Consider the following 14,976-nt stretch of genomic DNA (forward strand, 5'->3'; position numbering starts at 1 on the left):
TAATAAATTGATTTAACACAAATATGAATGATCAATACGTATTCTCAAAGAGACTGGACGTGGGTAGTGGGGTCGAACAAAAATAACGTATATCATTGTTGGAGATTTGTTAGGTTTGTTTGTCCAACTTGATTTTAACAGTCCGTTTTCCCTTCAGGATCTTCGTTTTTAAGTTCTTATTTCTATTACTTCTCCAATCTTGATCCCTAATTGGTTGATGGATTATATGAAATTGGGCTTATTTTAGCCCTAGCAACCCATTTTGTGTTTTCTTTTTCCCCGAAACATCTTATTTAGCATGCAAGTATATCAGAGATGAATATTTATCATTTTATCTAAACGATTTTGAATCTCTCGATGAATGGATGCCATATATACTAAGGATATGGACACGTATATAGATTAAGAAATTTTTAATTAATGTAAAATGTAACTACAAATCGACTGAAAAAAAAAAAAAAGAAGAGTTAGTTCTCATGGTAACCTATGAAGTATTGATACTTCAAATTTTCTCACATATCTGTATCAGTGTCGTGTCTGATACTTCTTCAATACATATCCATGGAGTACCAAAATATTATTTTTAAATTCTAATTTTTTTATTCTTGATATGTATTCAATACTTCTAGATTTTGAATAGATGCTTTAAAGCTAATACTTCAAGACTATTTTTAAGAAATTAAATTTTGTGAAATATTGTGATATTAATTTTTTATTCCTAATATATTTTTGTAATTTTCTATTAAAATAAAAAATTAGATCTTCATTAAAAAATAATTTTTAGATATAATAAAAAGATAAAAATTATATTTTTTAATTATAAAAATGTATGAATATAATCTTTTGGGATTTAAACCTTGGTGAGGAACTATTAGTAGAGATTAGGCAATAGGCAATAGAATAAAAGTACAAGTAATGATTATGTTTTGCTTGATATTATTTTACAAGACTATATATCTATACTGTTTTGGATATTTTCTAAATTAAAATTATATTTTTAATGTTTTTATTATTTTTGATAAATATATATATATATATATGTGCACGAATAAAAAATATATCGTATCTTATATTTTTAAAAATGAAAGAATTGAAGTATCGAATACTATATATGCATCAGTATCAGTGCATCAAAGATGGTAACAAGCCCAAGAGAAACACATTAATTTTTTCAAACATACTCATGGCCATGGAGTTTCTTGTGAGAAACATAGGTGATGCAGAATGGGAAAGGAGAAGGGGGAGAGAATATAGAAAAGAAAGAAATGGATCAATAGAGAGAATAGAGAGAAGAAAAAACTCAGAGGAGATGCAAGATAATAGTAATTCTTATTCAATCAAATGTATGTATAAATCAAATGAGTTGAGGTGCTACTTATAAGCCTCAGCCCAACCATATAAATAAAAGCATGAAAATCCTAGAAATTCTAAAGTTAAATAAAAAGATAACAATAAATGAAAAGATAATAATAGATGTTGAAATATAACAATAATTCAAATTAAAAAAATATGCGTAATTAATATGAGAGCAAAATATCTTCGATCTTCAAATTCGCAATATTCTTGTAATATCTTTAATTATTTATTTTTCTATTTCTTTCCATCATTTCTCCTCTGCTTGAAGAACTCTCCTTCGGAGAGTAAAATTGTGGATATGCTATGGAAATACGATGGGATCTAGAGATTCCAAGTTGTGCCTTTATTTGGAAACCCTTTCCAGCAAATTAGATACCAATAAATGGCATCAAGTGAACAATAAATAATTTGAGCAAGTAAAAGCACAGCATACAGATCTGAAAATCCTTTCCAACGAACGAGGTAATATTGGAAGGGACCGTATGGTTCAAGAATAATTTGTTCTTTCAGAGCTGCAATAACCTCAGCACTATGTGGTGTAACAGACCAATAAGGTAAAATAGGAGTAAGATCAAATTGCACACCATCATCAGTAGTTTCAAAAGGAATAACCATCATAGGTAGAATTTTTATATGCAATTGCTCTATCATATTACTAGCTTCTACTTGTTTTTCAACATCACCTATCTTTAGAGTAGGTGTAGAATCTTCAGTATGGTTTGAAACCTCTTTCACTTCTAGATCGTCACATGCATTAATAATCCCAAAATTATCAACACCATTGCTTTTTGGCACTATTGATATAGGTTAAAGGTCTTTGTTGAGCATGTTATCCCCTTCAGAAGTCAAAATATCAAGCTCTTTGTGTGGTTCTAAGATACTATTAATAGGATTAGAAGTTTCTTCCTTTCGATATGACCTCTTTCTCTCTTTCTCAACTTGATGGCAACACCTTTCTTTTAATGTTGATTGAAGGGAGCTTTAGAGTTCATCAATTTTATCTCTCACTAGTTCAAGGCATGAACATGTGAAATCCAAGTCTGATTGATCAACCAAATCATATTGGTAATGACATTGGTGATAATTGACAGAATCATAGTGGTGATGATCAGCATAATCATATTGACAATAATAATTATATAGATGACAGTCAATATAATCATATTGATGATGGTAAAGAGAATAATATTGGCAATTAAATGAGGCCATAACATCACGATTGAATGTGGTTTTTAGGGTGATTGTAGGTAATGGAAGATGAGATTTTTTTTTTGAATAGGAGGCTCAAATATCCTATTTGAGAAAAGGTTCTCAAGATGCCCTCACCTAAAAGGTGAAGACCCTATTTAACAAATCTAACCCTCCGAGAACTCAAAAGTTCCTCAGGGATCAAACAGGCAAAATAAGTAATAACTTGAGTGAAGTATTCACAATGACCTCTAGGGGCCTGGAAACCACTCAAGGAAACTAATAAAAACTTTGACTAGCCTAGAGAAGATCTTGACCTAGTTATCGGGCTAAACTGTTTATAAGGTAGATTTTTTTAAGGGTTAAATCAAAGGAAAAATCAAATGAGTGAGTGAAGGAAAGGAAAAATGGAATAATAATCAAATAAAGGAAGGAAGGAAACAAAATATGGAACACAAAATAATATCAAAAAGAAGAAAATATGGCAGAATGCCTTAGAGTGAAGGAAAGTGGAAATAAACAAGAATAATAGGAAAAAGGAATAAGGAAAAGAGACAAATAGCAAGGGATTTAAAATTTAGGATCGAAGAACATTATTGAGTAACTAAGTTATAAACTTATTTCTCAAAGCATTTTGTATGATGATTAGTGGTACTGAGAAGGTATTTTAGAGTGAGTTTGGTAATAGAAATAGTGTGGGAACCTTAGCTCTGATGCCAATTGATGTAGAACGGGGAAGGAGAAGGGGGAGAGAATATAGAAAAGAAAAAAAGGGATCAATAGAGAGAAGAGAAAACTCAGAGGAGAGGCAAGATAATTGTAATTCTTATTCAATCAAATGTGCGTACAAATCAAATAAGTTGAGGCCCTATTTATAAGCCTTAACCCAATCCTAGAAATAAATGCATGAAAATCCTAGAAATTCTAACATTAAATAATAAGATAATAATAAATGAAAAGATAATAATAAATGTTGAAATATAACAAGAATTCAAATTTAAACAAAATATGTGTAATTAATATAAGAGCAAAATATCTTCGATCTTCAAATCTGCAATATCCTTGTAATATCTTTAATTATTATTTTTTGCTATTTCCCTCTATCAATAGGTCCCGTAACTTAAGCTCTCACCAAAGGCTGTTCCTCTTGCAAGGAGAGTCACATCTATAAATGTGATTAATAGGTACTAAAAATGAAAATTAAAGTTACAAAGGTCTCTCCTCCAAAATATTGTGCAAGATTAAAATGGTAATTGCCTATTTATTATCCATAAGTTCAAGTTGTGCAAGCTATTTGCAAAAGCCCTTTGGTAAAATAGGAAGAGGGAGAAATCAAGGAATAAAATAATTAATTCAATCTTTCAAAATAGAGTAGTTATCCCTTGATTCTGAATCAATTACTTCTTTTCCATGTTATACCCATCCTAGTGATAAGTGGGGGGAGGGGGAGAGAGATGCTTGGAGTCTAGACACATGTCCTAACTTTAGTGAGTGCTCAGGACCCAATTAACTTACATAAACTTTTTGTTATTAGAGAAAGAGAGAGAGAGAGAGAGTAATTTCTATATTAATTGAATTTTGATAGTCTTGTTCTAAAGGAAAGCATAATTGTGACATTAGAATATGCATGCATTGACTTGAATATTAGAACGTATGGAAAAAGCAAAGATGTAAGTGTTTATTTGGTATACAAAACAAGGGAAATGCAAGTAGGTACATTTCCCTTTTCCTTTTTAGAAAATTTTTCTACCTACCAAACGATGAATAATATTGGCACCTAATTTTTCTAGCCACTCAATTTCTTTTTCTTTGATCAGGGTAGGTTGTCCATCATGAAGACATCCACCACTGATGGAGCCCACACATGGTTGGAGCCCATCACCTTGGTGAGTTTCATTGTGTATGTCTCATAGAGAAGTTCCCCCTTGTTGAGCTTTGGTCAAAGTCTCCCCTTAATTTCAATGGACTCAACATTCCAACTTATGACACCAGTGATTGGTGCAAGCTGAAGGTTCAAGGAAATAGAGTTGTACCTTCATTAACAACTATAACTTTTAGTCTATTGATGGCACTTTATCATTCACCCCTTATAGAAGTAGGTGAATGAGAAGGACACAGGTGGCCCCCAATTAAATGGAATTTTAGTTTCTTTCAATGATACGAATGAACTATACTCCCTTCAGCCCCCTGTTATAAGGCATTTTAAAATTCTTCTCTACCAAAGAATGAAAGTTAATTGGAATTTTATTTTCTTTTGACTACATGAATGAACTATACTCCTTTTAGTTCCTATTATAACATGTTTATAACTACTTTACTAAATCAAAGAATGATAGTTAACTAATTAAATTATCTTAAAATGAACAAAATTCCAACTTTATCCCTATTTAAAACAAGGAAGAAAGAAATATATAGTATATGATGAGCTATAAAATTAAAATTACAATAGGAATAAAATTGAAAAATAGTTATAAATAACTCTTAATATGCCTTATATTAAGGATCAAATAATCTTTATAGAAGGTGCCCAATAAGATTGAAGGAGTATATGAATAGACGCAAAAGCATATACATTCACATAATTTCAATAATATTAATTTTTATCATTCAAAGGAGCTCAAGATATGTTCAAATTATTGAAAAAATAGCAATTTCTTTGGACCCATCAATGGACAATGAGTAGTAAAAGATTTTAAAATCTAATTTATACAATGTCAATAGTTTTGTTATCAATGAAAGCATCTTAATATTTTGAATAACGTTTTTTTGAATTTTATATAGAGCAAAACGACAATTTGGCCCTTCAACACCTAAGATTATCTAGAATTCTAAACTCATTTTTGGTTGATTTTCACTCCTACAAATTTAAAATCATGGTGATCTTTCCCTTGCTGTTAACTTTGACCATTAGTTGATTAGAAAATTATAGAAAAGGATCAAAAGAATCATAGAAAATAACCAAAAAATTACAAATTTTTATCTTTTTGTAATTTTTTTATAATTTTTGGGTCCTTTTTCTGAAATTCTTTTGGTCTTTTTCTGTAATTTTTTATGTTATTTTCTACTATTTTGTAATCAATTAATGGTCAAAGTTAATAGCATGACGAGATTATACAATTTTAAATGTTTAGGGTTGAAAATGAACTTAAAATGAGTTCAAGGCCTCATATACTCTTAGGTCTATAGTTTAAGAGCAAAATTATCATTTTACCCTTTTATTTATTTTGATATTGGATTTAAAATTTATATTTCATAAAATAATTGAAGCTATGAACTCCTTAATATTTATATTCCATGTTGTTAATACTAGATTATGTGTTGCATGCTCAATGTTTTTAATTTATTTAATTCAATCAACAGGTAATTATTAATTAGAAACACCATATTAGATTGAATTAATCTATCAAATATCAACACTTAATAAAGGGACAAAATCAAATTAAAGACGACCGCTCTTTCAAACCAACCATAATTTGCTGGTGAAAAAACAACCATGATCTTACAATTAAAGTTTATGGATGCCTATGCATATTAAGCCCGTCAATATCAACATATCAATAAAAAATCAAGCGAGAATATCAATAAAGGATTTACGAAAAAAATTAATATCTAACTAGGATTCTGGATAAATTATATATTTATTAAAATAATAACTTTAATTGTCAATTTGTTGATGTTTACTTATTCAAAATAATGGTAAGATATTAAATTCTTTTCGGAGTTATTCATCAATATTCTCCCTCTATGAACTATGATACACATATACAATATGTGAATCAAATATTCAATATGTCAATATTTTTATTTTTAAAAATTATGGGATACATCACATATCTGATACGTGCATACACACACATATAAAAAGAATTAAAAATATAATTTTAGTTAAGAAAATATCCGAACTAATATATTTATATAGTCATTTATAGTAATGCCAAATAGAACATAATTATTAGTTGTATTTTTATGCTAGAAAAAATTGTATTTGAGGACCTCAAGAGCAAATCAATTGACAAAAAGGACCAAAAGAATATGAAATTGTTCTATAGGACCAAGGGACCTAAATGTGATTAAAATTTATCGTAAAAAGACAACATTGCCTCATATATATATACATATATATATATATATATATTGAAAAAATCCCCCACTGTCATTAGACCACTAGATCAGCACCGTCCAGTTGCCAGCGGTTGGACCAGCGCTGCCAGACACTGATGACAATTAAATTTAATTTTTTAAGGTGACCAAGGGTGGATTTGAACCCCAACCACTTGGTCATCAAAAGAATTGATAACCACTAAGCTGCCAACGCTTCTAAATCATATATTGCATAAAGTTGTATATATTATCAACTTTATTTTTATTTTCTCAACCACTGCTTGTCAAGAGTTTCATAATTACTTGTCATTTAACAAATGGTTATTAGTTAAATTACTAATGGAGACTTATTAAAAAACTTTCATATGCACCATTTATAAATATTTACTTGCTTTTTTTTAACCAGAAATTTACTTGTCAAAAGTTTATGCAAAATTGTTCTTTTAGTAAAAGTTTAATCTTCAACTTATTAAGGGAAATTGTCAAAGTTGGTAAAACAGACTTCTCATCTTACAAATGGTTATTTGTCATCTCACAATTGATTGCATGTTAAATTTCGGATCTTGTTAAAAAAATTAATATGAAGAATTACATCTAAGTCCCACTCAACACACAAATATATTATTTCAAGATCCATTGACAACTGAGTTTAGGAGAATGACCAATTAATATCCACAAACTTTTATAAATGTTTGTTTGTTTTTATTATCAAAAGCTTATTTCTCAAAAGCTTATGTGAACTTGTTATTTTAGTAAAACTTACTTTTCAAATTAGGAAAAATATAATTTTGAGTTCTTGCACTTTGCTCGAGTTTTATTATAAGTCCTTGCACTTTTTTTCTATATTCAAGGTCCCAACACTTTTTTTTTTTGGTGTTCTAGATCATCTTGCAAGGATCTATAGCAAACCTCAAACAAAATGCAGGAATTTAAAGTTATATTTTCTCATCAAATTATTAAGGGAAATTGTCAAAGTTAGTAAATGGGAACTTGTCATTTCATTAATGGTCGCTTGTTAAATTACTAACAGGGACCTGTCATTACTGGTACATATTAATTTTTTTAACAAGTCATTGTTATTAATTTAACGCTTAACTATTTGTGAAATGACAAGTCTCCTTTACAAACTTAACAAATAACCATTTCTATATTAAAATATAAAAATGTGTGCATGTTAAATTTTTTAACAAGTCTCCATCAATAATTTCACTGTGATGGTCAAGACAAAAAAAAAGCTAATATTTCATTAAGGACAAGAATTTAAATATTTTTCATTTTTTCTTCATTTTTTATTTTTTTAGGCTAACAATTAGCTGCTTTGAACTTTCTTTTTTTTTTTCTTGACCTTGAAAATTATGGTAACAACGTATGGATGAGAATGAGAATTATTGATATACAACTTCACCAAAATCATATTTCATTAAAATTTTATAAATTTAACTATATTTTAGTTGATCTTTTATGATTTTAGGATCTAAGTGTCATTTCCCTATAAACTTTGTTTATAAAAATATGAAAATTTAATAATTTTATTACTTGACGTGATCTCTCAAACAGTAATCTACCGCAATGAATAGTGACAAATACAAATTTTCAAAATAGAGACAGGGTTACCTCCAAAAAGGAATATTCTAAAATTATTATTGTAGACCCCACCACCATTCCTTTTCTAATGCAAAATTTCATTGATGAATGCAACTCACAGCTGCCTTTCTGTTTTTCCACAAGTTGTCTTCTTATTAATTTCTCAGTTGTCTAAGTCAAGCTTTCTTTTTATTTTTTTATGACACGTCTAAGTCAAGCTTTTTTTTTTTTTTTTGGGGTAAAATTTCTAAGTCAAGCTTTTGATAGGCTTTTGTTTTATAATTTATTTAAAATTTTGGATTCAATACTAAGGCACCAACTTATTATAATCTCAAGTGTAATTAATAAAAAGAACAGAGAGAATTGCTTCTAAGAACCTGTAAACAATGTTATTCTCAGATAAGGATCATTAACAAGTTACCATTCAAGAAAAGAAAAACATGTTTAAGTTTCCATTTTAACAATAATCCATTTTGTATTTGATCTTTGTTTATGACTAACATTTTTCACAGGCACGCGGTTGAAGTTTGCAACATATATTAGCATTAAATCAATGGTGCTAATTTTATAATAGGAAAATTTGAATGTTCTCTACCTTTTAAGATTTTGGGTCAAGTAAATTCCCCAATATTCTAAGATTTCCTACTATTTTTCTTCTTTGCAAAATAGCTTTTGCATATTATTTTGTTCATTATAATTAATTAGCTATTTTAGATTAATATTGGTCAAGTAAATTCACCAATATCATTTCTCTTATTCCAGTGCTGATCAAAGCTTTCTTCTCCTTGTGAAGCCACTAAACCAAAAAAAAAAACAGAGAGAGACTTTCAACTGTGATTATAAAAAGTTGCCGTTGAAAGTTTGACCACCTATGATAGTTAAAAAATTTTAATTCTTCTCCATTTCAAACAAGGTTTTGCAGATTACTTTGTTCATTATAATTAGCTATTATAGGCTATAACAATTAATTACATTATTATCCTTACTCTTATTACCAAGCTGATCAGCTAATGGCTCTCAAAGATTATATATAGTGAAGCTTTATTCCCCTTTTTCTTCAACTTAGCTAAGAAGCTCTGAGCCAATCCAACATGGGAAATCTTTGCTTTCATTTCTTCTCCTCCATTTTCTCCATGCTCTGTCTCATGGTTTGCCCATCTTTATGTCATTCCAATTTTACCCTTGATGGATTGACACTTCTTGCTTTCAAATCTTCTATTAGGGACCCGAACAATCACTTGAAAAATTGGTCCAACTCATCATCTTCCTTTTGCAACTGGTTTGGAGTCACATGTGATTCTAACAATGAGAGAGTAAGAATCCTCAATCTTCCTGAGATAGGTCTTGAGGGCACCTTACCTTCACAAATTGGAAATATGTCCTTTCTGGAAAAACTCGAACTACAGAGCAACAACTTTCATGGTGGGTTGCCAAAAGAGTTGCTTCAATTGTGCAAATTGGAAATTCTAAACTTGAGTTATAATGCACTTAGTGGAGAAATTCCAACTTGGATTGGAAGCTTGTTTATGCTTCAACACTTGAGTCTTGGCAATAATAGTTTTGGAGGTGTCATTCCTCCAAGCATATGCAATTTGTCTAAGTTGGAGACCTTGGATTTGAAGTCTAATTCCATCAACGGATCTATTCCATTGGATATTGGAAGACTTCAACACCTAAAAGTTTTATGCATTTCTAAAAACATGCTTTCAAGAAGTATACCTCCAACTATCTCTAACTTATCATCACTTGAACACATTTCTTTGTCTCTCAACTTCTTAGAAGGTATGTCTTGTATAATATATATGTGATGATATAAACATTTATTCTATTTCAAAATTGATGAATTTATCATTTTTTTGTAATTGTTTATATCAGTCTTATATGTGATGTCAATCTAACATGAGGCATGCTATTTACAATGTCTTTTCAAAGTTAGTCCTTGAACCGAAAATTCTCAAACACTTAACAATTACATGAAACAAATTAACTATACCTCTATAATTAAGCTACCATCCCCAGAACAAATTTGACTATTCTTAAAAAATTATGCCTTGAATGAGTTATCTCTGACGAAAGAGATTTTTATTTGAGTGGAAAATTTAATTAAATGTTATTGAAAATTCTCTTTCAGCGAGGCACTTTTTCTTACGCTATATTTTTTGGAATTCCTTTTGTACTTTTCAATTGTCATAAGTTGATGCATGTATATATGTATATTATCTGGTTGGTAATATTGACTAGAGATCAAATCATTGAATACATGTATGAGATACAACAATAACGTATTTCCAGAATTATATGTCTTACTCTTTCGTTTAATACTACTTTTTATATAAGCACTCACGAAAAAAGTGCAAGGTTATTTTTTTGGCCATATTGCAGGGCATATTCCCAAAGAAATGAATAGGCTTACAAATCTAAAAAAATGCACATGGGCATGAATAAGTTGTCAGGGCAAATACCAAGCATCGGTAATATCTTGCAAGCAATAGCCTCCAAGGTATATTTTTAACGAATCATAATTTTTTTTACTATTGTTTGTTTTTCTTTTTGGGACAATTATGTATAGGTCCTATGGAGCATACTTATTTACAAATAAGTCTCATGTAATTTAGAAACTACAACCAATCCCTTGAGATCTAATCATAATTTGAAATTAAGGTGCATAGATAATAGCACTCTTACTTGTAATGCGTAATCAGTTTAATTATTGGATATGTGAAGTTATAGCTAGCTATAAAAAGTCAAAGTGATAGTTGTAAATTGTTCTAAACAATTAATGTTAAACTTTGTTAGTAATGTACAGATATGTGACGTTATGGTTGTATAATATTGATATGATAGTTGTAAATTATTGATGAAGTAGTTAAACTTTGCATGATTAATTTAACTATTAGATATATGAAATTATAATTATAAAAATTTGAAGTGATAATTGTAAATTATTGATTATATAATTTTTAATAGGGACATTATTGTCTTTGCACCTTAGTTTCAAATTATACTCAACTCTCAAGGGATCTAGCTATGGTTTTTGAATTTTGTAGGACTTATTTATAAATAAGTCTGCTCTATGAGACCTATACATAATTTTTCCTTTATTTTTTAAGGGGAATCATTAGAAACAACTTTTTGAATGACCATAATTTTTGGAGAATCATCCCTTCAAATATATGTCAAGTTGATGATTCAATGGTTATATTTACGAGACAACATATTTTCTTAATTCTATACTGCAAAATAAATCAAGGACCCAGTTGTTTATGATTAAAAAAATAAGTGAGTTTTATATCGTTTAGATTTTTTTAAAAAAAAGGGATATTTGTTGTAGAGATTTTATAAAAAGCATATATTATTTTATGTTTAACTACAATAATGAAAAGTGATTATTATTTAGTTATTTATATATTTTATGATATCTTCATGGATCTCTATTCATAAAAAATTATTATATAATTATTTTAAAAGGGCAAGACTTAGGTACGTAACATTATATACTTAAGTATAATACTTGTATTCAATCAAATCAAAACAAGTGAAATTTAATGTGTTAGTAATATTAATAAAAAAATTATTGTAGAATAAATGATATATAAATAATACATGTATTTTGATTTAATTAGAAACAAGCACCATAACATATATAAAGCCAAGTATATAAAATTTTCCCTTTTCATAAAATATTCAAAGTAGCTTTTCAAATTAGTAACAAATTACAAATATGTTTTTTTAAGATGTTGATTATTTTCAAAATTTAAAAAAATATAATAAAATTTCAAAAGTAATTTTTTATAAAAAAAAATAAGTGACCATCTCATAAAAGGAAGATCAAACAAATGGACCCCAAATTAAATCTCCAAACTTTAATTTCATAACTTATTTTTACAAGGATTCTTAAAAATCATAAAATAAATTCAAAGGAGTTCACTATATTTTATGTTTTTAAATTAAAATTCTTCTTTGTAAAATTATTAAACCATGTATATATATAACCTCAACAGACTATATCAAATTTGTTTCCGAAAAATAAAAGTAAAATTGTGGGAGGTGAGAGGTGTGGAATTAGAATGTTTAATTTTATGCAACAAAATTCATAGCATTGTGATTTTATTGTGTTGTAATATTGCAGGAAATATTCCGAATGAAATAAGCAATCTTACAAATTTGAACAGCATATACTTAAGTTTAATCAATTGTCTGGTCACATACCAAGAGGCATTGGCAAATTCACTAGGCTTCAAGAGTTATTTCTGGACAACAATAACTTAGAAGGTATATAAATACTTTTATCAAATTAAAGGCTAGTTCTGCTTAATTTTCTGTTAATATGATATTTTATGCATGAGCAATCAAAATAGAGTTACTTTTTTTTCTTTACCACGTAAAAAGGAATTATTTCTTTACAGTAAACAAAGAGAATCTCTCAAATCCAAAATTTATAAACATAGATGATGATGATAAGTTTCTGAGCATTAATTAACCTTAAACAGGTATAGTGAAAATATACATATATATGCTCAAGGAATTGGAAAATTGATTTTTATTTTATTTTATTATTGAGGCTACGATCCACAGCTTTCACAACTTGTACTACAAATTTAACAGACTATATCAAATATTCTATATCAAATATTCACCGACTTAAATTTCTTAATTAAACATATATTTTAACTGCACATTATACTTTGGGATTGGTACGTAGCAATTCAAAACCATTTATAATTAATGGGAGTTATCCTTTATTATCATTTAAACAAGCTTCTTATTATTTAAAAAGTAAATTGTTTTTATGAAAAGTTAAAAAAAAAACGCTATCCCTTATTAAAATTGTTAATTTATCAAGAAATATAATTCATCAAAATAAAAAAAATAAAAACTAGTCTAATATAGACTAAATTATTTTCAAGACATAGAACAAAAATTATATACTATATATATATATATCATAATTTTATTGATGATTTTAAGTGTTGGCTCATCTTTTGAATATATAAATCTATATATGAGGACAATCATGCTTTAGACATATATAATCTTATTTTCATTTAGGCCACTAACTTTAAAACACAAAACAACTTCAAATAACATAGAAAGTATGCGTTACCACAAATTTAAGTGTTGCTCTTTTTACTTACAATGATGCATTGTTAATTTTTTTGTTTGTTTGTAGGAAAAATTCCCATTGAAATTGTAAGTCTTGCAAATCTGAAGATAATAACCCTAGGGGTTAATCAGCTATCTGGCCCCATACCAGGAGGCATTGGAAACTTGACTGTGCTTCAACAATTGTATCTTCATAGCAATAATTTAGAAGGTACATTCTCACCAAAATATAATGCACTACCATCATTTTCTTTTAATGTGATATTTTATACTGTATAATGACTTCTTTGCTTAATTTTTCTTTGAATCATGCATTTTCATTCCACTCATGATTTTCAACTTCTCTTCGAACCTCTCCCCACCTATTCTTTTTCTGTTTAGATCTGATGCTTAAACTGGTGAATCAACCAACCAACAAGTTTTTCATGTTCCCCTAATTTGTTGACAAATTTTTTACTAGTTCACTTCATATAAGATATAATGATTTATGCTAGACTAGACCACAAGCTAGTTCACGTCTGATTGGCTAGTTTGGTCCAATTGTTAAAACCATGATGTAACTGACTATTTAGATTTGTAATAGTATACAGTAAAAATAATTTTAGAAACTCAGGCCAGCAAGCTAAAAACTCATCATCCACTACTAAAAAAATACCTACAAGAGCGTTTATTTTAGACATAAAAAATGTGAAATTATATCACAAAAAATTGTGACCACTAAATTAGTGACTGATCAAAGCGTACTAAGTTTGTTGCAAAGGCCCAAATCCATCACAAATTTGTCCAAAATTTTAGTTTAAGTAGTTGGTAAATCTAAGTAGTTAGACAGCACATTTATAATTTTCTTTATATTTTAATATTAGCTTTTGTTGATACTTCAATTAATATTTGTTTTCTAGGATCAATACCTATGGAAATTGGTAATCTTCAACAGCTTGAGATATTAAAATTGTCTCAAAACAAATTGAGAGGGTCTATTCCATCAAAGATTTTCAACATGTCAACTTTGGAGGTCCTGTCTCCATTAAACAATTCTCTATCAAGAAGTCTTTCATCAAATTTTCGATTTGGCCTTTCTAATCTACAAATGCTTTATTTATAGGGCAACAAACTTTCTGGAAAAATCCCAAATACCATATCCAATGCTTCTAAGCTAACAACTCTAGAATTGGAGGAAAATAATTTTGAAGGGGTTTTACCAAACACACTTGGGCATTTAAGATACTTAGAAACCCTTTCAGTAGGTGATAATAATTTTACCATTATAGATAGTTCCGATTCTGAAACTGGCTTTTTCAATTCATTGTCAAATTGTAGACATTTGAAAAGTTTGATTCTCTAAACGAATCCACTGCACATGAAACTTCCCAAGTCCATTAGAAACTTGTCTAATTCTCTACAAGTGCTACTTGTAGACTCGTGCAGGATTAATGGTAACATACCATCAGAAATTAGGAATCTATCTAACTTGTTCCAGCTATCATTAGCTATCAGGCATCATTCCATCAGCTATAGGTGGCTTGCAAAATTTACAAATTCTCTTATTGGCACATAACAAATTGAATGCGAAGATTCCCGAATCACTTAGGAATTCGCTAAGCTTAGTGAAGTTAGACCTTTCCCAAAATCAATTGTTTGGTGAGA

At 28.7% G+C, this 14,976-nt stretch overlaps 1 protein-coding gene across 1 annotated transcript; it reads left to right on the plus strand.

Annotated features, from left to right (window-relative positions):
• Positions 1-9,320: 9,320 nt before the first annotated feature.
• LOC129317491 (LRR receptor-like serine/threonine-protein kinase FLS2) lies at positions 9,321-14,712 on the plus strand. The gene is made up of 5 exons (XM_054961809.1): positions 9,321-10,011; positions 13,400-13,543; positions 14,232-14,344; positions 14,435-14,572; positions 14,650-14,712. Exons 1-5 carry the CDS (start codon positions 9,321-9,323, stop codon positions 14,710-14,712), a joined length of 1,149 nt encoding a protein of 382 aa, XP_054817784.1.
• Positions 14,713-14,976: the final 264 nt, after the last annotated feature.

Source organism: Prosopis cineraria, unplaced genomic scaffold, assembly GCF_029017545.1.
Source record: "Prosopis cineraria cultivar Desert tree isolate PC_DT_omini unplaced genomic scaffold, ASM2901754v1 PC8, whole genome shotgun sequence".
In the NCBI taxonomy this organism is placed as follows: Eukaryota; Viridiplantae; Streptophyta; class Magnoliopsida; order Fabales; family Fabaceae; genus Prosopis; species Prosopis cineraria.

What these genes read in the sequence shown, in the direction of transcription:
- LOC129317491 (XM_054961809.1), top strand. Translation starts at nt 9,321, where the DNA reads ATGGGAAATCTTTGCTTTCATTTCTTCTCCTCCATTTTCTCCATGCTC. An exon ending in GTCTCTCAACTTCTTAGAAG is followed by an intron (nt 10,012 to 13,399) that starts GTATGTCTTGTA and finishes GTTTGTTTGTAG; the next exon opens with GAAAAATTCCCATTGAAATT. An exon ending in TCATAGCAATAATTTAGAAG is followed by an intron (nt 13,544 to 14,231) that starts GTACATTCTCAC and finishes TTTGTTTTCTAG; the next exon opens with GATCAATACCTATGGAAATT.